We start from the raw sequence: 24,303 nt of genomic DNA on the forward strand, positions 1-24,303 counted from the left end.
ATATCATACTATAAAAAATCCTCTAGATATATTCCACTCCACCCAATAATTCATGGTGTACATTTGACTATAGCAATCTTGACACATTTAGTTGATACTTCACTCTATAAATTAACTTAAGAGTTTGATAGACATCTTCGATATAATTTTATAGAGTTTTGACGCCCTTAATGACTCGATATTTTTTATTCTAATTAGAAATAAATATAAAATAGAACCTCAGTGGGTCCCAAATCAATATTCCAATTGATCAACCAAATTTTGACTTAACATATATATGCATATATTTCATATATATACATTTAAAAATTCTTAAATATTCAAGAATATTATTTTTTTACTCGATCTGCATCAGTTGTAAATGTTTTCTCATTAACAACAACAAAATTATAATATCTCAAAATATTGAAAGATTAGCTATATGAATCTTTTATGGTAAACAATAAGATTTCACATAGACTAGTTTAATTGAAAAAAAATTTCTTGCATCATCACAAGATTATTGAATTAAATTCCTACCATCTTAACTTATTATTTGTAAAAACAAAAAAAAAACATATTTGAATTAGTCAAATCATATGCCTCCACACCTTCTCACCAAATTGTTATTCAAGTATGTATCATCATCATCATCTAACTTTTTTAATGGCCCAATTGTGGATCATATGGGCCTTAAACGGGCCATGCAATCCCAATCTAAGTCAACATGCGAACCGCAACCGGCGGCTTCGTTCCGTTCCAGCTCGGCTACTCTCCAGTTCAGGACCGTCAATGGGGACACTAACCATCCTCGAGATTAGCAAACCAAAAAGATAGACGGTGTAGATCTTTCGCGAGGCCTCGTCGCGAACCGGTTCGCCGAGTTAATTAGGTGCCTCCGCGGTCGCACAGCCCATTGATTCGCGAGGTCGCGTTCGAAGGGAGCTTCGTTGGTTTCTGTCTCGCTTTGGGGATCTTCCGATGGCGGAGGTACTCAGCTCGATTGCTTCATTCTTTCTCTCCTCGTTCTCTCTCTTTCTTTCTCTCTCTCTCACACACACACTCGCGCGCGCGCGTAGATCACAAGCCTTGATTTGGATCTCTCGCGTGTCGGGTCGGCCTGTGGATCTTTTGGTTGGTAGATCATCCTGTCCTCCCATGGCCATCGGATCAAGGAATAAATCGGCGTCTTTTTGGGATGTTTTCTTTTTTCGTTTCGTCTATTTCAGATACTAGGGTTTCTTCTTTGACTGCTGATCTATTGATTCTGTAGCTTCCAATTAGGCTTAAGGTTGCGGCGATATCTAGAAAGATTTATTACAGATTATTTTGTGCATGTGTGTGAAAAGTGGTACTTCAACGTTGTAGAGTACGGTAGAAGTTGTTGTCATGTTCAACATCATCAAGAAATTTTGTGTATTGTGTTGGATACTCGAGATGAAGGTTGTTTCCTGATGCAAAGCCGACTTGAAGATGTTTCTTGTACAAGGACATCTGTTTCATTTCTAGACAATTTGCAACCCAATGGAGGACGATGATAATGATCTACTAACTAAGCAAGATATCTTGATCTAATTATTAAATAAAATAAAAAAGAACATGGAAGATCGATAATACTACATGGACTTTGATGGTCCCAATAATATTACAAAGGCAACAAAGGAATGCTTAAAAGGCATTAAAGGTAATATGTAGTTTCTTTGACAGGCTGATTGGTCAAATTAAAAGGTTAATGAATTAGGTTGTGCAAAAGAGAATGTCATGAAGTTTGGAAACTTTGTGAGAATAGTAAGAGGAGAGAACATCGAAAGATTTAAATTGGTCGAAAAGAAATCAAGAAGTTGCTAGTGAAAACAATTTTAAGGCTTCTAATATTATTTACAAGAAGTTTAGTAATAGAGGCTGAGAGTGAGATTCCCAAGCTTGCCGAAATTTGGAAAAGAAATGTTAGGTTTTTAGGTAAATATTAGGTGCATTCAGTTTGAAGATGATAAGATTTTGAACATAAATAAATGACCTATAAGTAGGGAGATGGAGTTCCCTTTCATACATTATTCAATGAGATTCATGCAGGTTAATTTAGTTTGGAGCTAAATAACTGGAAATTTTGCAAAAATAAAATTGTTACCGAGAAAAAAATAGGCCAAGTGAAATGAAACATGAACTACAAATCCGGTCGAAGGTGACTTGTTCTGAATAATCTTGATGCAAAAGTGCTTAGAGGACAACAGGCTGAATCTGTTTTCTAACTTTCTTCCAATAATATTTTAATAAATAGAAGAATGCTGGATTAACGGAAAAGTATTTGGTACCTATGTAAAAGAACAAATGAGGAATTCCTGTATTATGGTATTTAGCTTGTGAGGTAAATTATTAAGTTTTAATATAATAACAGTGTTCTTAAAAATCATCTTGCTTTTAAGCTAAGGAAGATACTAAATCATGCAGTCTATTAAAAATACATGTGATAAAATTCACAACAACAGCAAACCAAAAAAAAAGCCGTAATATCCCAATTATTTAAGGTTGATTGAATGGATCTTTTGCCTCTATTAGTCAAATTTAAAGTATTTTAATCTTTACTTGGGAAAGTCTTTTAAGGTCGCCTTCCACCTCTTTTTGTATTACTAATAGTAATTATCTCATATCTTCTAACTACAAAATCTATAGGTGCCCTCATAAAACATTCTCCATTACTTTATCCTCTATTGAAGCTATAATTAATTGGTCACCAATGAAGACATTGTTTTCTCTTATCTTTCTTATTAACTCCGCACGTCGAAGGGCGTACCCAGAGCATGAGGTTCTGCCAGTGCGGGGTCTGAGGATGGATCAATGTACACAGCGTTACTTTTAAATATTTAAAGAGGCTGTTTCCGTGATACGAACTCTGATCTCCTAGGTCATAAAGGAGCAACCGATAAAAACCAGAGCCTTTTCGACATAACTTGCTTCCCATGATCCTCAGACTTGAGAGTAAAATTTGACTCTTTAGGAGGTGAATCGTATTCTACACTCCCATGCAGCTGGGTTAACAAAAAACAGTAATGTATTTCTTGTCTATAACAGTCATAACTGTCATTCATTAGACGCATATTTACTCCTGCATTGACCAATTGAAATTTGTGTCTATTTGGTCATTAATTCACATGGTTGGCCTAGTTGTTATAAAATAGCTTGGTTAAAAAAAAAAAAACTTGTTCTTATGTATCTGATACGGTTTGCTTCTCTTTGTTAGATTGAGTTGAAAACAGCACCAGCCGATTTTCGCTTTCCCACTACAAATCAAACCAGGCACTGTTTCACTCGCTACATCGAATATCACAAGTATGGTTCAACAGCTGAGAATGTTTTGGTACAGAATACGTTAGTGTAAATATCTAATATCAACTTTCGTATTAGTCTGATGTATATTACATTGTAGGTGTGTGGCAGCTAAGGGTGAGGAGACTCCTGATTGTCATAAGTTTGCCAAATACTATAGATCTCTCTGCCCGGGGGAATGGGTAAGTCGTTATGCTTTCTTATTTCTACCCTCGATACTTGTGATTAACTTTATCATCTTTTCAAGGCCATAAGGTCTGTCTTGGCATCAACTATTTTTGTTGTGTTTACAAATTGTTCATGAGTTCTCTGATGATGCCTGGGGCTATTTGATCTATCTGATTAGATCCTGTGTTTTCAACAAGTTTTCATTCATCTACTGGTGGGCTTTTTCACCATCTTTCACCTTATGACCTAGGTTGAGAAGTGGAATGAGCAAAGGGCAAATGGCACATTTCCTGGTCCCCTGTAATGGTCAGAAGCATGAGAAGACAACCTCTTCCCCTGATCGTGGTGTTTCAAGAATCAAAACGTCGTTCCAAACTCAATCGTTTGCTTTAGTTTGAATGTTACATGATCAGTTCAGAATTGCCGTCTCTGATGTTTTGGAGTACTGTGCTGTAATAAGAGGATAAATCTATGTCCAGGTTTTGTCTCTATTTCAAGTACTGCGTCTGTTGTCGGCTTGCATGTTTCTGTTGGTCAGCTCATTCAAAATCTCTGCTTCTGTAATTAAGAAATGGACCCGACAATTGAATCTTGTTGCCTGCACAGTTGTTCTGTGATGACCACATCTAATTATTGCGGCAGAGGGGAGGGGACACCGCCTGAAGAGTAGCATGCCCTACAATTGGATCTCCGGTGGAACATTTTAGGAGGACTAACTGCGGTAACATGACTCTGTTCTTCCTCATTTCACATGTTAATAAAGTTTTATCGTATGTTATGTCATCCATAGCATAGTTTCTGTGCTAGCTAAATTTTTTGTACTGGTTATTTATATCAGGTTACCATTCTGGATATGAACATCGCATAGTTTGCTTGCATTACATGGATTTCTACGGAATCCATATTATATATATTGTCGAGACCAGTTTAAGTCTCCATATCACCAATGGTAAGATCAGTTTCTACGAAGGATAATGATTTTTTAGGATCATCTATGATCAAAAGGGTTCACCTAAAGTACTGATTTGATACTAGTCCAGAATCTATACATTTGTGCAAGAGCTGATGTAGCATCAAAACAAAACTGATGTGAAAACGTCAATCTCAAGTGCCTGGTTTGGACATTTCAGTACCATGAAGGAAACTTTACAGCTCTGATCATGGACAAATTTGGCAGGGTTCATTAAAAAAAAAGACAAGAAAACTCTTTTTTATTTTGTTGTCTTTTTTCTATATAAGTTGCTCCTTTGTATCAACTCGATGCATTATTGTCGACATGACAAAAGATCAAATAATTATCTACTAAAATCAAAGGTGCGTGCGTTCACACAACATCACCAAGATGTTCATGGGAAAAAAATCTATATATAGATTAGATATATACTACCTTTTTAATTAGAGAATATTATATAATGTGGGAGATGGTGTCCACCCACGGCCATATTCCACTACACTTACCACTGCGGACGTCTCGCACATACCGAGCGTAGTCTTCATCGCATTTCGTATTTTATGTTCTCGTTTTCCTCCTCATCTTTACCTTGAAATTATTATTATTATTATTATTATTGTTGAGCTAAACGGACGGTCGGATGGACTGCTCGCATAAAGAAATCAACGTACGGGAACATATCCGCCGTCTGCTTCCTCTATTCCACCTCACCTCCTGTTGTGGCAAAACCACAAAACCATCACACTCACCCCCTTCTCTCTTTCTCTCTCTCACAGTCGCTCTGTCTCTCCCTCGCCCCCTCCCCTAGCCGACATAGGCGATCTCCCGGCGTCAGCATCTCCTCCCGCAGCTCCGGCCCGATCGTCACCTCTTCCCCGCCCCGATCGCCGGCGGGGAGGGACCGATTTGTCTTCTTTCCGCCGGTTCGTCAAGATTTCTGGCGGATCTCCGCGTGGCCACCCGCATCCCGCTTTCCAGCTCTTCCGAGCTCTGGTTTTCCAGCTGCCGGTGGAATTAGGTCTTCGGACTAGTGAGCATTTCTTGATTTCGTGGTTCTCTTGGTTCTTGGTATTCGTTGTTTGCGATGAGAAGCGAAGATTTCGTTTGAGCAGAGATCTTCTCTTGCTTCGTCTTTTGGACAAAGTTAGGAACAAGAAATTACTTTTCCCCCAACTATATTAACATCCTTCTCATGAAATATGCGAATTTAAGATGCCTCTGATGGTCGAAGACATTAAGTATGTTGGCAAAGACTTAATAAAAAATTTTCAGTTGTGAGACTCCACCATGCCTTGAAGAAGTGATTCCGACTGCACGCATGTCGAGATCTTTGAATGCCATCAAACTACTGGAGTGTCGGCAGTGTGTCTATTAATCACTGGTCTTTCAGTTTAGACCCTTAACTTAGGTTTGATTCACCAAGTTTGAATACTAATGGAGGGGGGTTGTTATCTATTATGATGATTACGTTATGCAAGTTGTGCATGTAAGTTTCATGACTTTTGTATGCCATATTTGTAAATTTCATTCATGCATTTCATTTGTTACTCATATTGTTCCCTAAGATATGAGCCGTTTTTGAAATGATCAGAACCAATATTTTTTATGAAGCATTATCATTGGAGGCAAACTTAAAAGGGTGTACTGGATTGTGGATATGTAAATTAGTCCTACAATAGAGTTGATGAAAAGTTAAAACGAAATAGTGAGTGTGTAAATTAGTTATTGTTGATGTAATAATATATATATATATATATATATATATATATATATATTAGTCAGTGAGTCTTTATTTTTCAACTGTTGGTTTACACAAAGATTCAATTTTATGTATGTATCCTTTTATTATTGGTAATGGACATATCACTAGCATATGTAGGATTAACTTCCATGGCATTTGTTGTTTGCCGATGATATTATTGTACCCGATGAGTCTAATTGGAATTAGCTTTGAACATGAGTAACAAAGATAAAAATTTGATATTTTTAAACTAAGTATAACTAAGACCTATATGAAACCCAATTTCAGTAATGCCACTAGAAAAATTGAGGGTTTTGTAATGATGGGTGGACAAAACATTCCTGCAAGTGAAAGTTTTAGGTATCTTGTATATATTAATAAATAGGAAGGAGAGCCTGGTGAAAACATTATTCACAGAGTAAAAGTGGGTGGTAAAAATCAAAGATATCGGGTGTTTTGTGTGATTATAATATGCTTCTTCGTTAAAAAGTAAAATTTTGTAAGAAAGTTGTAAAGCTAACTATGCTTTATGGATTATGATGTTTATTGGATCATGGACCCAAGTGTTGTTAAATGGTCTGTAAAATCTTATTATCTTTGATCTGATTCTGTGATTTCAATGCTAAGGACCTCATATTGATCCTTAATTTGGGTAGAATCATGATCCTGACAATGTTCTTACTTCTTAGAGGAGGTAGATGCTGTTTTGCTGCTTGGGTTACCCGTTGGTAACCAATCATTGCACTTGATGTCACCCTTCAATAAAAGAAATTTTTGAACAAATTAGTTTATTAGAGATCCACCAAGGCATCATCATAAGTGAGAAATTCACAAACCATGCGTTGGCCTAGTGGCTTACTCCCTTCATCCAAAAGGTTCTTGGCTCAAATATATGTTGAAACTGTGTCCAAGTGTCTTTGATCCACGTAATTCTATTTGTGGGGAATAATATTTTCATTATTCTCAAAGAAGGTGTCTGAGGAATTTGATTTGTTTCTGTTTTTCCATTCAATAACCAAAATATATTATAGTGTTTGTTTGCTTGCTCATTAGTCATTTGCTGACAATGCTATTTATGCAAAACTTATATGTTTTTCTCTTACCTGTTTAGATTTCTTTTATTCTTTCATCTTATTGATGGAAATTTGAACTTTCAATGAAAATTAGGTTCTTGATGGAGCAGATGTGGACCATATAATTGTTTAACGTAGTCCCATTATGCTTGACGAGCACTTCAATGAGACAATTTTTGATGAAATGTCAGAGGCTACTCTTTGTTGTGATAGTGCCACTTTTAATGAGTTTAACCAACGCAATGAGTCCAGATGGTATGAGATGATTCTTTAGACTACTAAGTTTTGCTCTATTATTTTATGTATAACTTTTAGGCTGAATTATTTTACAGGTGAGGTGTTGCTTAGCATTAAGACAGCAATTGTTGGTTCAGATGGTGTTTTCCTCAATTGGAGACAAGAAGATCCTGATCCTTGTAGTTGGAGAGGTGTAACATGTGACAGTAGTACTAAGAGAATTATTCATCTGTAAGTATATGTTGGTAGGCTCAGCCGATCTCCCAATGGCTTCCAATCTGATCCTGTGAATACCAACCATTTTCCTTTTGGTTTTGGCAGACTTTCGGCAAATCCCTGTGTCCTAGCTAGGTTTTTTTTTTTTTTTTTTTTCGCTCAAGTTAATTTCCCAACTTAATGGATTCTGGTCAATCCTGATGATTTCAGTTGATTTCCAGTCATTTAAAAAAAACAAAAAGTTTATTCCATAAATGGTTTTGATGGGTACAAATTTATCCTGTTCCAAAATCCTACAAGTGACCCTGAACCCAACCTTATCCTGTGAACCTTAGCAGTTGTATTTAGTGCCTGTTACTCTGCATCTAAAACCACTATTGCTCAATAGATACTTCTTATCAACCAGCTACTGGTACCTTACTTCAAAGGGGAGCTTGAACTCTTTGTTGTAGTGTATGTGGGTCAAGATTGTCACTATGCTCTTAAAATATGTAAACTTCACATGCTCAAGTAATCATGATTAGACATCAGATATTTCTATATTTTTTTTCACCTCAAAAGGGGTAGTATTTGTCTTGCCATATTTGAATCTCATTTATAGCATGTGAGAGTCATGATGGTAAGGCATCATCTTGCTGCTTCTTGTATTTGGTGTCCAGTATGTTGTATATGGAGTTCACAAAATTCATCAATTGGATAATTTTTGGTCATTAAATCCTTTCTTTTTAGTTTAATGGTCTTGGGATTGTTGTTATGCATAACTAGTTTAGTGTGTTATTTGTTTCAGGAGGCTTGCCTACCACAAGTTGATTGGTTCCATATCACCAGAAATAGGAAAGCTAAATTACTTAAAGCTGCTGTCAGTATCATCCAAAGAGAGTCTATTAGTTTCCTCAGTTTCTGTTAAATAGTCATTATTTACTGCTACCTTAACCCTTCTCTTGTAGAGCTCTGCATGGCAACAGCTTATACGGTGTCATCCCTCCAGAACTAGGAAATTGCGCAGAGCTACAATATTTGTAAGTTCTTATTTGCTTACTGGATGTACTATTAACTTATACGCATAAACTGCTACTAACTTGTTACTATCAATTATTGTAATTATCATATTATTAATGCATACTTTTTTTCCTTTGAGAAAAAAAGCCAACTGTTGTTTTCAATGTTAAGATGTGTTGAGATTGGTATTATTGCACTAGCAATCCTGTATGATCCAGCAATTGTCCAAAAGTATTAGTAATGTCATTTGATGGACCAAAAAGGAGTTCAAACATATGGATTTCTAGGTGAATAGTCTGTTATGCGATTGTCATTTTAGAATTTTGTCCAGGGTTTCATTCATGCATAATCTATATCGGGTAGACCGTGTTGTTGTGATTACTACTCTACATTCAACTTGAAGCACTTAGCTAGAGTGTTAAAGAGAACAGAAAGCTAAGATTTTTCATGAGCAACTTTGAGAGTTGGTCGAGTTATTCTGGCTTGTAGTGCTTTCTCTTGAAGTTGCTACATGAATTCTTTCTACTAGGATAGAACACACATATGAGGATTCATTTTGCAAGGAATCTGTATATCATTGCCATCCATGCCATTTCTTCAGTTTATTGGTTTTGATATGTGCCATTTTTCTCGCTTGTCATCCCTTAAACCATCAGCCTAAGTCAAACTGCAATTTGATGATGCTCGTCACTTCATCTGTCAATTTGTCATTGACCCAATTGTCCTGGTTCAGAGAAATGTACTTTGTTTCTCGAGTTTTGTGGCAAATGTACTGCCATTCCTTTTCATATCACATATACTTTTGGAAAGTTCATCATTACTCAAGGATAGATTTCATCTGTTTGATTTCACTTTTTAACACTCAAAACTTTCCTCTCAAAAGGGATCTTTTGAATGGTCTTCTTAATATTGTCATCAGCAGGCATTTCCCATGTTTATGAAATTTACTATAGAATTTGCCTCCAAGTTGAGTTGGCTTCATGAAAGATTTGCAAGAATCATATGATGGGCTGTCAAACTGACAGCACCCATCCAAAAACTCATGATTTTTCTAAAGAAACAATCACATGAGATCAAGATACTGAAGTCCATGTCCTGGTCACTAATTAATGGAAAGAGGAAGTGCACAATTTTTCAAGAGTTAGAACTCCCCTTCTAACAGAGAGGAAACTGGGAGTGCCTCTAGAAATGTTCCCTGCTGGGGTGCAGAGACATTGAGATGATTGATAAATAGATTGAGATTTTGATTACTGAAATTGCTATTCAATTCTAAATTTCTAATCATAGCTTTTGACCTGCTTAAAATGTGGATCTTTGCCATTCATGTCACCATCTCACGACAGAGAATAGCCAAGGTTCAAGCCAAAAAGTGCTTAAATAAATTAAATCATCTCCTGAAGTTAAGCTCTATTAGCTACCTTTTAAAGATTCTACATAGACTCTTTCTGATGTAGCAACCAATGTGTTTAACAGAGTTTATGACCTTTCCAGTTGTAGGATTGGGTTGACCGACCAGCCCTTAGATCAGATTCATGAACTATTTTATGTTTTAGTTTTTCCTACAGTTGTACTCATTTATCTTATGGTAAAAATATATTACAACTTGGGAACCTCATAGTATCAACTCTTTGCAGATCTTTGCAGGGAAATTATTTGAGTGGAACTATTCCACCAGAGCTTGGTAATCTTTTGGAGTTGCAGATTTTGTAAGTCTGTATTCTTGTTGTTCCACTTGTATTTTAACGGTTATCTACAACTTTTTAACTGTCTGATAGCTAAATATCTTATTTGACTATGATTAACAAACCTCAAGCTATTTCTTCTGGTTTATGCGCCATCCATGTTTATAGAAGGTAAGATAGGTTATTGTGTTTTGGGAGCAGTATTACTGGCATGGTTAAATATCATGGTGCTGTACCACACCAATGCAGGTGCCAGTCGATTACTGATGTTATGTGCCAACATTTATGTTGGGAACATACTCTGTTATGACCTTAAGCTGATTTATGTTTCTCTTGTTGATGTAATATGTTTTGGCTATGAAATACTTTTCTGTCATCTTCTTGGATGTCAAGAAATTCAGTATTTCTTTGTTGTACTTTACATTTATTTCTGCTTACTCTGTTAGGGATATCTCTAGCAACACTCTGAGCGGAACCATTCCTCAATCTCTTGGTAACCTCACAAAATTAACATTATTGTAAGTGATTTTCTATGTTCATATATGTTTAGAATGAATTTATTAGTCATCAAAACTGATTTCTGATATCTTTTTGAAGCAATGTATCAATGAACTTTTTGACTGGAAGAATATCATCTGAAGGTGCACTCTTCAAATTTAATGAGGCTTCGTAAGTAGTACATGCTCACTTTTGATGATAGCTAGTCAGGAGTATGAACCTTTAAAAAATTCCTTTTCCACTCTACTGAAGCTTCTCCATCTAATTATTTTGTTGTTTATACTGATTCATTTTAACACGAAAGGTGAATCTAAAGGTTATGTTTATTAACATACTTTGCATTCATGGATTTAAATGTTGTGATGTGCCAATTAACTAACAGTACCAAGCCATTCGAGCTGCTTACATGCAAATACGAATATATTACTTTCTTTTATTATTTTACTGCAAAATACTTCAACATATTTGCATACCACACGAATCTGAGAGAACCAACTGCAGGTTTGGTGCTTTAGATTTTATTTCTTGTACTCATTTATAAATTAGCAAGGGCTAGGCTGATCATGAATAAAATAATTAAAAAAAAGCTGGTTACTCATGCAAATCGTACTTAATCGGTCTCGTATGAATGACATTCAGCTTTATTGGAAACCGTGGATTGTGTGGAAAGCAAATTGGTGTTGTCTGCAAGGATGAGATTCCATCACCCTCAGGAGGTTCTCAACTATTCTATCCAGGTAGTATGCACTCTCCTTCAGATACACATTGTCTCACAGTATCTGTCACCATTTTCATTAAGAGAAGTCAATTTCTGTTGTCTTCATAACTATGCAAGCAAAACTATCTTAAGCTTTTATTTTCTTGATATTTTGAAAGAAAGGCAATTAGCTTTTTTAAGTTTGTATTTGTCCATATGTGTTTGTTTAGAGAATTATGTTCCTGGGATCATATGATCTCCATATCATCCTGGGGTCTGAATCAGGTAGAATCACAACGCATAGGCCTAAACTTTCATGTTATAAAAACAGATAGGTATTCTACCTAAATGAGATGAGTCAATTTGGATTAGTGGCATGGGATTGGTAAAGGAAGATCTCAGAAAACCTTTCTATTTGAGGAAATGATTCTATGAAAAAATTATCTGAAACAGTAGATAGAGATTGTTGGCTCTTAGTTTGACAAATGATATTGCCATCAATAGAGCTCTGTGTCAGGAAAAAAAATCATATAATCAGCCTCATAGCTGGGGCCTTGGCTTCTTGTTGCTTTTGGATTTAGTTGAAAATGTGCAGCTTGAAATTGTTATTTAGAAGTGGTTAACAACCAAATGAGTTTTTATGTTTCTTTAATTCGTCATCAGGGAAAGTGAAATGTTGTTGCTAATATGTATATCAACTCTGTCTTCACTGTTGGCATGCCAGTGACTGTTGGACGATTGAAATATGTAGTGGAGTCCTGAATAAGCAGATTCATACAAGACATTTATGATTTCTTTACATTTTAATTACCATAGTTATGCATGTATAATGTATTACCAATGATTGTGTCCATGTCTGTGAAACAATACTTGCTTTTAAGAAAAGGAGATTTAGAATTTGAAATGCATACAAAGGTAATATTTGTGTGGATCGACCACTTGAGAATGTGTTTGTAACTTTTTATAAAACTATTATTTTATGGAGTCCTCTATACAAATAATAATTAGGAGACAGCATCATATTTGTTTTAGTATAACTTGCCATTCATCTACCACTTAAGTTGCATATGCTTACACTTTTTTGAAACCTCCAGATATATTACATTTTCTAGGAATTTAAAAGGATCTGAGTACTATGAGCATATCCAATTTAAGCTCATCTGCTATTTCTAATATGATCTGGATCCTAACAACAGTCACTTTAGGTTTCTGCAATAAGATGTGCATCTTTAAATAGATTTAGAACTTGTATTTACTTTTCTGAATTTTTATTAACTTGGGGAATATACATCTAAATGAGGACCTTATTGACATATTTTGACTATTATAAAATTTCTGACCATGGCATGTTGTTGTAAAATAATATTACTCTTCGGGGCTTCACAATGTTGGCTTATGCAAGCACTTCCAGGATGACTTATATTTGACTTTAGAGAATGTTGGAAGTCTAAAAACTAAGTAATTACGATTAACATCCTTTGTTTCCTTTAACATTATTCTCACTGTTTGTTTATGAGATTGTAATGTACCTGCACAGATAACCTAAAGCACCCGTCAAAGAATTCTGCTAAGCTTGTTACAAGTGCTGTAGCAACAGTAGGAGCTTTGTTGTTGGTGGCACTAATGTGTTTCTGGGGTTGCTTCCTTTATAAGAAGTTTGGTAAAGGTGACATCAGTGGTCCTGCGATGGATGTTAGTGGAGGTACCAATACTTGTTGAGTTGTTGTTACAAGCATATTGACATATTCATTTTGTTATTCTGGAGATAAGTATTGGAGAGTTTTCTGACACAGTATCCTATTTCAGGTGCATCCATAGTAATTTTTCACGGGGACTTGCCCTACTCATCAAAAGATATTCTTAGGAAACTAGAGACCTTAAATGAGGAAAACATCATCGGTTCTGGGGGCTTTGGAACTGTATACAAGCTTGCCATGGATGATGGAAATGTTTTCGCATTGAAAAGAATAATGAAGACAAATGAAGTCCTGGATCGGTTCTTTGACAGAGAACTTGAAATTTTGGGGAGCATTAAACATCGGTATTTGGTTAATCTTCGAGGATATTGCAATTCACCTTCCTCTAAGTTGTTAATCTATGATTTCTTACCTGGTGGAAGCTTGGATGAAGTATTACATGGTTAGTTCTGCACTCGCTGTCAATTTGAACTTGGTTTCTTTTAGTGTTATTCTGCTCCACATGTTTGTTATGATTATTAATTCCTTTTTCTAGTATAATTTGGCATTGAAAACTTAGTAGAATTTCATTGAGCAGGCCACTCCTTTGCTTCTTGTATTGAGCACTTAGTTTTTATTTTCATTTTTTAACTATTGTCTTTGTTTACAGCTTGAAATGGTTTGTGAATTCAAACTTATAAATACTAGTCATATTACTCATACTGAAATCTTATCAGAGTAGTATGTATAGTTCTTCACCGGTGCAGTATGCCTCACTATAAAAGAAAGGAAACTAAATGTTCAATATATGGGCATCATTCATATGATAGGCACACCAGTACACCAATACCATGTGAATCATTTAAAGGCACAACGGAATACAATTAAAATTTTTTTAAGCGATACCAGGTGGTATAAGTCAGTATACCCATATATTCTTGGACTACCAGTTTGATCACTTGCTGAAACTAGTGTGTGTGACCAAGATTAAAATCCTTGATCAATTTTTTTGTGGATTTTATTTGTTTCTGTCAGTATGTAGTTTATACACTCAATTTCATCATTTTCATCTACCAGTTAAACCTGGTTTGCACCTTGGTAAGAACATCTGTGGATTTTATTTGCTTCTGCAAGTCTGTAGTTAAACACTCAGTTTCATCCCTTTTTATCGGCTTAGTACATTCTTTTGAGTTAGACTCACGTTAATAGTATGCCCCTATGTTTTCAATGAATTCAGTATTACTTGCAGGTTCATATTATTAGGCGTCCTATCTATGTGATGAGGTGGTCCTGGTCATTTATACAAGTCATATTGACATAACAATTTGATATTTATAATTGTAATTGAACAGAAAGAGCAGAACAATTGGACTGGGATGCACGCCTTAATATCATCCTGGGCGCTGCAAAAGGACTTGCGTACTTGCATCATGATTGTTCACCTCGAATAATACATCGTGACATCAAGTCCAGCAACATATTACTTGATGGGAATCTTGAAGCTCGTGTATCTGATTTTGGACTTGCAAAATTGTTGGAGGATGAAGAGTCACATATAACCACAATAGTTGCTGGAACCTTTGGTTATCTTGCTCCAGGTACATCACACAATACACATTAGATAAATCTGTTTTCTTGTTGATGAATTTTATGCTCTCGTATCAAATTCTATAAAGCTTCTAGGATTTCAATTTGCTTGAACAAGCACAGATCTTTACTTGGTAGTGTAACTGTAAACCATACTGGACGTTGGTCATGGTTATCTACGACTTAATGATGCGTCTATATATTTCTTCATCTGTGACTTAATGATGCATCAATATTTCTTCATTTTCTTTTAAATATGGATACATTACTCTGGTGGCAATATATTTCAAGATGGAACTATACATTTTTTTGTTATTTAAAAAGTTGTTAAACTATTCTTGGGGATTTAATTCTTTTTCTACTCCAATAGGTGGCTTATTCGAATGACTAATTGCTTAGGTGGCAAGCACCAGTAATTGAACAGTTGGTGTTTGTTTCTTGCAACAAGCCAGTCATCTTTACCTAACTGAGTATTTACGAATGTGATTATGGGGAAACTTAATAGCTAATACCACAGTTATTTCTTCATGCTATCCAGCATTCTGCTTCTCTTTCCATAAGTATTTTCATCATACTTGGCTAATAACTGCAGTTGTTATTTAGTTTTTTTAATAAAACACCACAACTCAGTACCATATTCGTCTGACTTTAATTGCAATTTATACCTGGCATGTCTTTGTCATAGCTTAAGTTAGTTTCACCAATTTTCTGGTTGTGTATTGGCATCGAAGCATTGCTTGCTGCTCTTCTATTTTCTCAAACAATTTGACCATCTGAACACTTTTTTTACTTCTTCGAAGAATTGAACTATTACTGTTCTGTTTGTAGAGTACATGCAGAGTGGTAGGGCTACAGAAAAAACTGATGTGTACAGTTTTGGTGTCTTGGTGCTTGAAGTATTGAGTGGAAAACGGCCAACTGATTCATCATTCATTGAGAAAGGTTTGAATATAGTTGGATGGGTAAGTTTTTATCATCTGCCTTAATTATTTTCTTTATCTGACATGATCCATATGTACTGATCTGTGAAATTATTGTTTGGTTTGCTTTGAAGAAATTTGTTTTTTCTTAATTGTTTATCGTCTTTGATTTTAAATTAGATATATAGTTATCTACTATCATATGCCATTTGTATTAAGCTTCAATTAAATATTAATGAAATTCAAATGGGCTTCATAATTAAAGGTTATTGCTATCTTACATCCATGAAGTATGTTGCTAAAGCTATCTTACATCCATGGTGCAGTGGAACTCAAATCTAATATGGTTGTAGTATAGATTAGGGTGGTTACTTTCCTAGTTAGAGTTGTATACTGAGAGTTAGTCTTTTAAAATGGAGATATTATGGGGATGGGAGACCATCTATTTCAGTTTCTGTTTTTCTTAAGAAAAAGGCCTGTACTTATGGTTGAAAATGAGATAAGGGAAAGTCCACTTCTATGACTAACTCTAGTTATTGTGTTGCTGACTGGTGCATTTGATCTATCAAAGTCTGGTATCTACTAATTTCTTCTGACTTTATATTTGCATTAAAATTTCTCTTAAGAACCATCAAGATATAGGCATGGTCTTAATGGAGGATCTAAAATTTACTACATGTAGAAGATCAAGAGGAGTCTAAATGGATCAAATCAGGCTTAAGGATCTTGCACAATGCAGTTTGTCAGAATCCTCTATGTCTTATTTTGACTGGGTGACTGTATGCATCCATTATCATACTGTTCATATTAACCTTTGCTTAACCTTATTCGGGCAGATATTTCATTGGACCTGTTGTGGATCCACTATGGCACCTTGTCAATTTTTGCATCACTTGCTTATAACAAGACTTGATTCCGGGTACTTAATCTTCTAATTACTATGCTGTTGATGGAAGATTATTAAATTTCTTTGGATATGGAATAACCGAGCCTTTATACCAACTATTTGGTGTTGGTTATATAATGACATATGGAGTCTGAAAATAAAATTCTTTGATGATTCTTGGTTTGTCAGATTAGCATGTCTATGCTGGGTTTTGCATGGAGCTCGTTCTCTGTTTGCTGGGGCTTTCCTGAGCTGGAAGTTATCTTTAGATTGGAGTTTTTCTCTTTGCTCTATCAGTTGTCTGAGTTCAAGTGAACAGGGTGATTTTTTTTGTGCTCAGCTTTAGGAGGATCAAACACCCATGTTCAGACTTGGGCTCTGAGATCAGTCTGCTTTGGTTTCAGAGAAGGGGGAGTCGGGGATGTGCAGATTGAGGAGAGATCTAGAGTCGCAGCCTAGTGGGATCGGGTAGTTAAGTTATATTTAATGGATTCATAGTTGCCCATTATTCTTCTCCAAATGCAATTTCCCAGATCATGGTGCTACAATGCTACTTTGTTAGTGAGAGATGTAATGGGGGCATATTGCAAGTACTCCATTTTTATTTCCTTTTTTGTCCATCCTGGCATATGGTCAGGGTTGTTGAGTTCACGGGGAAATGGTGATGATGCTGGAATCTGAATGAAGAGAGGGATCCTACTGCAGAAACAAACCATACTCTTTCATCTATTTGGGGTAAAAAACACTAGTGTTTATATCTATTGGATCTGAGGGTTGGATCTCCAACATTCTATGAAATTACACAGCTGAGATTAGCTGATACATAAGTTGATCGAATAACTCAGTCTTAATGAGCTGAGCCTGAGCTAATTGGGTTTTGTTTGGGCTTTTGGCTCGTTAAGCTGCTCAGGAGCGTTGAACTGTTAGTGTGTGTTTTATTTGCTTTGAAGACGAGCTATGCTCGAGCTGCTCGAGCCTGGGGGCTGAGCTTAAGTTGTTCATGAGCAACAAGTCCTAATCACATCTCTTGCTGAGGGCTAGTTGTAATATATGCAGTAACCTATTCAGGTATACTCTAGGGGTTTGTTCTTGCTTATTCCTGGATCAAGTAATGGCATGATGATTTCCTACACGATCTTTTGTAGCCAATTTTAAGCCTGTAAACATTATTTAAGAGCATGCCAATTGTGGAGGCTTTCTCATTGACCTTTTTTTGTATAACCACAATCACAAATTCCAGGTAGGAATGGGTCTTTCTAACTTCTCATGCGCAAGCTTTACATTTGGAAAATATGCACTGGGGAAATTACATATCAAACTGATTTTATAAGTGAACGAACCTATATTTGGTAAGAAATGACTTGTACATCATTCTCATTTTCTGTTTCAGCTGAATTTTTTGATTGTGGAGAATCGCCAAAGAGAAATTATAGACCCTTTGTGTGAGGGAGTGCAGAGGGAAAGCCTAGATGCTTTGCTTTCAGTTGCCATTCAATGTGTGTCATCTTCTCCGGAGGACAGGCCGACAATGCACAGAGTGGTGCAAATGCTGGAATCTGAGGTGATGACACCATGCCCTAGCGATTTCTACGACTCAAACTCGGATTGAGCTGCATTACGCTTGCTGTCTGTTAACTCCTGTTTCTTGTGAAAATGAAGTTGATACAGCGGCGTCGTTAACGCATTTTCACAATTCATTCATTCTTTCCACTGCAGTTCATGTAAATGATTGTCTGTCCCTTCTGCAAATTAGCGAGAGTCCTGTTTTTGTCAGAAGAGAATTTATCTTCAGATGGTGCTATCTTTAATAATTCAGTAATAGGAAATGACTAGTTCGAAACACCAGACCGCATGAATTTTTCTGCAAACTGGATTCATTATCATGCTTTTATCATTCGAGTGATTTTGTTTTCTCCTCTTATCATTGAATGTGGACAAGGGAGATTGTTCTTCATGAGGTTTTTGTCGGGTCATCTTATGAACAAGCAGTGGAAAGTGTGTTGTATCATAAACTTCTCTCACTGGTTTCTTTACCTTTTGCATTTATTGAAAGCCTTGTTCTGTATTTATTTTAGTTTATATGTTTTCCAGGGACTATGTCGTGATTTTGTTGGTATCGAAAGCTTCATCTGTAAGTACAGCATAGAATGATGAAAGATCACTGTTGACTAACTAGGATTATATATATAATATTTAAGAGATGAAATTGCAGATCTGTTCATTGGCTTCTATCACGGGATGCTTGCAAAAAGGACTGTTCTGCGATCTCGAGTTGTAGCTTTCGATGGATTATAAGTGCTAATTTCCTATTGGCAAACAGTGAATCCGACATAATTCCCTTTGATGATCGAGTCAGTCGGCAATTTGGAGTTTCATTCTATTATTAGGTAGCCGGAGAAGGATTCGGTCCTTTAAGTGTACCTGTCGCGTTGCAATCGCTCATCACTTCACGGTTTGGATGAGCGAGCGAAAAAAGTCTTAGGACCTTACCGTCCGGCAGGCTTCGATCGATCTCTCGGTCCATTTCTATGAGAATGAAGACGAATCGACACAAACAATTTGGATTCAGTGTGTGTGACGGTAAGAAACCCTACTTTTTTGTTAAGCTGATATGATATATTTGGGCATTCTACTTTCTTGCTTTGCGCAGATTTCTTGGTACAACCTATTCACCAGGGAGTCCAGGCCTAGCTTGTAGGAGGAGGCTGCAAACCATGGGGTCTATGGTAACATTAGAGGGAGAAAGAGACTTGGAGGACCTCAGGGAAGGGATGAACAAACTAATAGGAAAGGATGTAACAGGAAACCAGTGCCTTTGTGTTAAAAGGCACACCACATGCTTGCGCATATGCTGCTTGGGGGTGGATGGGATTGCACTAGGTTGCTTCTCTTCTTATATGTGGCAATCCAAGAGCTGGCTGAGATCATGGTTGAGGGACATTGGCTGTCTGCCTTGTTCGGCTATGGACATGCCTTTTTCTAATAGTTTGACCCCTTTGATTGCCGAGAGGCATGCAGCGTTCTGCAGCCTTTTTACTGTGCCTGAACTGGTGGGACTTGAGATAAACTCCTGAGACTAAGCATAGAAAGGCCGTTAATTTTAAACCCTACATGTTATAGATCTTAAGCACCAACTGATGTTATTTTGCTTGCACTAGCCACTAGGCACCATAAGAGATGGAAGAACCTTTTGGATATAATTCCACTCTTGAAACAAGGACAGGAGTAGGTAGATTTCTTCTTTACAGCCTAGCAACAATTAGATGTGTTGCTTTAGATATTTCCTCAGTTGCTGCATGTGGTTTGGTTGTAGTGTAAGCTGTTTGATTTGCTCAAGTTACAAGAGATGCTAGAGAATGTATAATTTAATGATAATATATAGTATGTATGATGCACAGATTCTAACTAATATTCCAGGTGTTATGGATGAGACTATGATCAGGTCAGTCACAGAGTAAGCTGTTTTTGGCGCATTGAATAGGAGTATGAACTTCAAAAAGATACCTGATAGCTATCATCTGAATCTTGACCAAGACAAAAAGAGCTCCACTTTGTCCTGCAATGATTCTTAGTTTGTTTTTTAACTTTTTTTATTAACAAGTAGTTGTTTCTCTGACAGATCTTCTTATGATTTGTGCATATGTTGTCCGTTCACCACATCATTTAATTTTGGCCATGAAACTCAAATACTCAAAGCCAGAATATATACTCTTACTACTGACCTCAATGATTTTGCTTCTTTAGCAACTGATCCAACCATGAAATTTTGGTGGCTTTATTTTTTTTTCCTTAAATTTCAATTTTATTCTCAAATCATTTACTCTTATGGTTCAATTAGCTTTGTCCAATGTTTATAATGAACCACCTTGAGTTATTTGTGGACATCTTTGTTCATACTAATCATGAACCAAAACCTATTAGTGCTGAACATGTATGCTTGCTGTATCATTTTTTGGCGATGGTATCTTAGCAGCTGTTGAGGATGGTCTCTGATGCAAAACCAAACTTATAGCCATGCCAGACTAATTTTGTCATAAGTAGATGAGAAACAAAAATCTTCAGGTTCTACCACTTCACCTCTTTTTCAGGGAACTGAAATCACATGAACTCAGTTCACTCCATCATGATATATTTTTTCTTTTCTTGTGTGAAGAGAAAACATTTTGTCATGTGTTTTGTTTACCATAACTGCCATTGTTTCTTGTCTGTCTAATGGAATCACATTTGCACCCAGATTTTTCTTGCAAACATCTTCTTTTCAGTCACATCAGGTCAAAAAAGAGTCAGCTCAATAGGAGTTCAAACATGCATTTCCAGTTCAAAATGGCTGATTCTTAGATTTTCTCTTTATGGATTAAGATTTGGCTGACTGCCTCACATGAAGACGGCATGAGAAATATCAAGTGTTACATTATGTTGCATCTCTTAGACATTCTTTTTCAATCAGACTATCTTTGTAGTTGATTGTGAATAATCACTTTAAAATAGTAGTGCATGAATTCCTTGCATCACCTTTCTAACTTTAAGGCTTAGACAGCTGAAAAAAGCAATTTGGAGATCTGGAAGAGTAACACTAGTTTCTTCTCGATTTATAGTGCTAATAGATCATGATGAGTTTCCGGCTGATCAAGTGTTACACTAGTTTTTTTGTTTTTCTTGAAAGTTGTGTTTCTGCTTAGGTGAATGATGAGTTTAATCATTGTAGGTGATCCCATCAAGAAACTATGATGACAGAGGAAATGGATATATTATGAGATAATCTTGCCAAATATCTTAGTAGAGTTGCTAGCAGGAATTACAACAGAAAATAAAACTTACTTTCTATTTCTTAACCATATAGCCTGGATTAGCCTTTAGAGAAACTATAGCCTGAATCACCCTGAAGGTTTGATATTCTCCTCAGAATAATTACTTGCAGCTCCAGGAAGGCAATATACTCGGCTGTTCTCTGAAGCAGTTCTTCTAATTCAACTTCTTGGCACCCTGGGATGATCTTCTTGAGCTTCTTTAGTTTCCTTGTCACCATAGCTTGAACATGGCTCTTCCCCCTCACTGGAACTGTCCCTCTTATTCTCCTTCTCAGGGAAGTTGAGGGAACTCCCATTGTTGATGACCTATCCATGCAAGAGAAAGTTGGTGAGCCATAGGGAAGTAGGATGGAGTATAAATAGATATGAAATAAGGTGATTTTGCTTGGCATTTGGGAACAATTATTAGCCTCCTACCCCATGCAAAGCTTATCAAGTCAAGTCATAGCAGTATTTGGAGCTCACCTAGATCACCAGCTGACAAGATGACATGTAGCAGCAATCAAGAGCATGCGGGCCATGCCTTCTTACTTTTAAATGGCAAGTTTGCCTAATTTATGGACCACCCAGGTAAACTTAGTGGCCAAGTGGGGATGAAAAAGTACTGACTTTGATATGATACAATGATGCCCTGAGTTTTAGCACCATCTTGACCTTTTTATCAGAGTATAATATTTGTAGAGATATTTTAGTTTTGAAGTAGCAATTAACAGTGTCAGATCTGAGCTAAAAGCTTATATGACAACCAATAATAGTACCTCATTCTTGTTTGACAACATACTGAGTTACAATGTGTCTATCGGATGGTTTACAAAAAATTCTGAATCTTGGCTCTGTAAGTATCAAATGTTGCAAAAGACATTATCTATGTTATTGATACAGCTGGCGATGTATGCCACTGGGAATGAGGTGGTAGCCTTCTCCGGGTTACAAGACAGCAAAATAGATTTGTGGATAGGCATGATATGAAACCTCATGTTCAGCATTGTCTGCATAGCCTTCCTATTCATGTGCCCATCTATGTCTATTCTATAAGAATGGTTCTCTTGCTCAAACTTGGATTCATGCTGTTTGAAGATTTTCTGCAGCAGACAGACGCAACTCCTTTTCTAACAAGTTTAAGGTTTTCATGTGCATGGAAAGTCTCTCAGAACTTAATGATTGACAGCAAATGAGTACCGTGATAGAAAGGTGAATTGAAGCCATTTGGGAATACTACTTGCCTGTAAACGAGTACTTGGTATGTTGTCTGTAAACGAAAGTTGATGGAATCCACCTTCAGAATATTGGAAAAAATAATCAAACTGGATATAAGTTCAAAATTTTCTAGGTTGGCTTTGGGTTATATATCTAAATATAACCTGTGTTTTGTTGAACTGCATTAATTGGTTCCTGTCTGCTTTTGGCCATGTTCTAACTTGTCATGATCATATCTTGTGATGTATTGGGTGAGTAATACTTCAGGTGCATAACATTTGGATCTGGTTGAACCTTTCAGGTCCAAAAAGGGACAGTGGTCATCTTTATCCTCATCAGTCAAGGAGAGGGCACAAGCAAAGTTCATCTGCAACATTTGCTGAATTCACTAGTCACAGATGGGAGGCAAATCCAGCTTCCCTTTCAAGCATTGATGGAGCCTATTCAAGGTTAGTGGGCATGATCATGGGCACCCCTTGAGACATGGAAGATTGCTTTTAGACCTGCTGACAAATCTATTTAGTCAGTCAAGGTATCCCTGTGCATATATTGCTGGAATCATAAAGAATATAATCCTACAGTATGAAATAAATATCCATCACAAACAAATATATACATAGATCCAGGATATCTTCTTTTAATAATGGCTATTCCTTCATAACAATTGGAATATATAATCCTTGTACGTTCAGTATGGGCTATTCAGCTGATCATTTAATGCACTTAAATTGCTTATATGATATCATTGCTTCCAGAAATGTAGTCAAGATAATGTTGGTATACATTGAATATGCTAGGAAGCTATAAGTTGAGTTGTGTCAGATAATCTCTTCTGCAACATTCCGAGCTTTGTTTGTGTCTGATGCTGCTGAAACAAATGAAATCAAGTAGAAGTTGACCATTCTGTGTTAACCTGATTCACTAGCATGAGGAATATGAAGAAACTTTCTTCTAGGATAGCTTTTGAGAGAGAGAGAGAGAGAGAGAGAAGGACACGTAGGCGTTTGGTGAGGATAGGCAATGCCGAGACAAGAGGCATGTGAAAGTCCCCAGCCCCTCATGGGTTGCACCAAGTTCCATGGTCACCCATGCAAGGGAGGAAAACTCCCCTGTGCATGTGGGGCTTCACAAATCGGTGATAGGATGTTTGGATTTGAGCTCATAAGATTGAGCTCTGTGTATGTCGGTGGAAGAGCCAAAAGACTTTGATTTCTTAGCTTAGCAGTTGCAGACAGACCATTCCAACAGCATTATGCCTGCCATCTCCTTTCAAGAGAAACTGAGAGAGTGCTAGGAGACATGGACAATCCATCAAACATCTCCTATTTGAACTTCTTCTTCTCGTAATATGTATGGTGGTACTAAGCACTAATCATCCCCCGCCTGTTTGGCTGTTGGTGTACTGCATGTTTACTGTTCCATGTGGGTGCAATACTAGGCTGTTTCAGCCAGCAGCCATGGCATGTCCTGAGAGAAAAAGTCCAAGTCCTAGATGTACATCCAAGGAAGATAAATCAACTAGTAGGGCCATCCCAACACATGGTGTGTGTTCTCCTACATCACATGTGACCACCCTTGATTTTAGCTGCAGGAGTTGTAAGTACACTGATCAGTTTGAGGAGTTTTCAACTCTAGGCTTTTGGACAGTTCAAGAACAGTGTCT

The 24,303-nt window shown here is 36.7% G+C and overlaps 2 protein-coding genes across 5 annotated transcripts; both read left to right on the forward strand.

Annotated features, from left to right (window-relative positions):
• The first annotated feature begins 833 nt into the window (after positions 1 to 833).
• Positions 834 to 4,074, forward strand: LOC103976905 (cytochrome c oxidase subunit 6b-2). Its single transcript, XM_009392258.3, has 4 exons — positions 834 to 969; positions 3,218 to 3,306; positions 3,404 to 3,485; positions 3,722 to 4,074. Exons 1-4 carry the CDS (start codon positions 961 to 963, stop codon positions 3,773 to 3,775), a joined length of 234 nt encoding a protein of 77 aa, XP_009390533.1. The 5' UTR covers positions 834 to 960; the 3' UTR covers positions 3,776 to 4,074.
• Positions 4,075 to 5,149: 1,075 nt separating this feature from the next.
• On the forward strand, positions 5,150 to 18,480 carry LOC103976904 (LRR receptor-like serine/threonine-protein kinase FEI 1). Of its 4 annotated transcripts, none has more exons than XM_009392253.3 (14): positions 5,150 to 5,453; positions 7,332 to 7,492; positions 7,570 to 7,705; positions 8,478 to 8,549; positions 8,638 to 8,709; positions 10,324 to 10,395; positions 10,818 to 10,889; positions 10,969 to 11,040; positions 11,509 to 11,606; positions 13,104 to 13,268; positions 13,373 to 13,705; positions 14,595 to 14,840; positions 15,658 to 15,791; positions 18,026 to 18,480. In XM_009392253.3, exons 2-14 carry the CDS (start codon positions 7,402 to 7,404, stop codon positions 18,242 to 18,244), a joined length of 1,782 nt encoding a protein of 593 aa, XP_009390528.2. In that variant the 5' UTR covers positions 5,150 to 5,453; positions 7,332 to 7,401; the 3' UTR covers positions 18,245 to 18,480. The 4 variants fall into 4 exon arrangements, with proteins under 4 accessions (XP_009390528.2, XP_009390530.2, XP_064954392.1 ...); XM_009392255.3 differs by having other exon boundaries at positions 5,150 to 5,441; XM_065098320.1 differs by having other exon boundaries at positions 5,153 to 5,472.
• Positions 18,481 to 24,303: the final 5,823 nt, after the last annotated feature.

The sequence above is a fragment of the Musa acuminata genome, chromosome BXJ2-3 (genome assembly GCF_036884655.1).
Source record: "Musa acuminata AAA Group cultivar baxijiao chromosome BXJ2-3, Cavendish_Baxijiao_AAA, whole genome shotgun sequence".
Taxonomy (NCBI): Eukaryota; Viridiplantae; Streptophyta; class Magnoliopsida; order Zingiberales; family Musaceae; genus Musa; species Musa acuminata.

Excerpts from the sequence above, each read along its gene's own strand:
- LOC103976905 (XM_009392258.3), top strand. Across the intron at positions 3,307-3,403 it reads CGCTACATCGAATATCACAA|GTGTGTGGCAGCTAAGGGTG; the intron begins GTATGGTTCAAC and ends ATTACATTGTAG. Across the intron at positions 3,486-3,721 it reads CTCTCTGCCCGGGGGAATGG|GTTGAGAAGTGGAATGAGCA; the intron begins GTAAGTCGTTAT and ends CTTATGACCTAG.
- LOC103976904 (XM_009392253.3), top strand. The coding sequence starts at position 7,402 with ATGAGACAATTTTTGATGAAATGTCAGAGGCTACTCTTTGTTGTGATA. Across the intron at positions 7,706-8,477 it reads ACTAAGAGAATTATTCATCT|GAGGCTTGCCTACCACAAGT; the intron begins GTAAGTATATGT and ends TATTTGTTTCAG. Across the intron at positions 11,607-13,103 it reads TTCTCAACTATTCTATCCAG|ATAACCTAAAGCACCCGTCA; the intron begins GTAGTATGCACT and ends GTACCTGCACAG.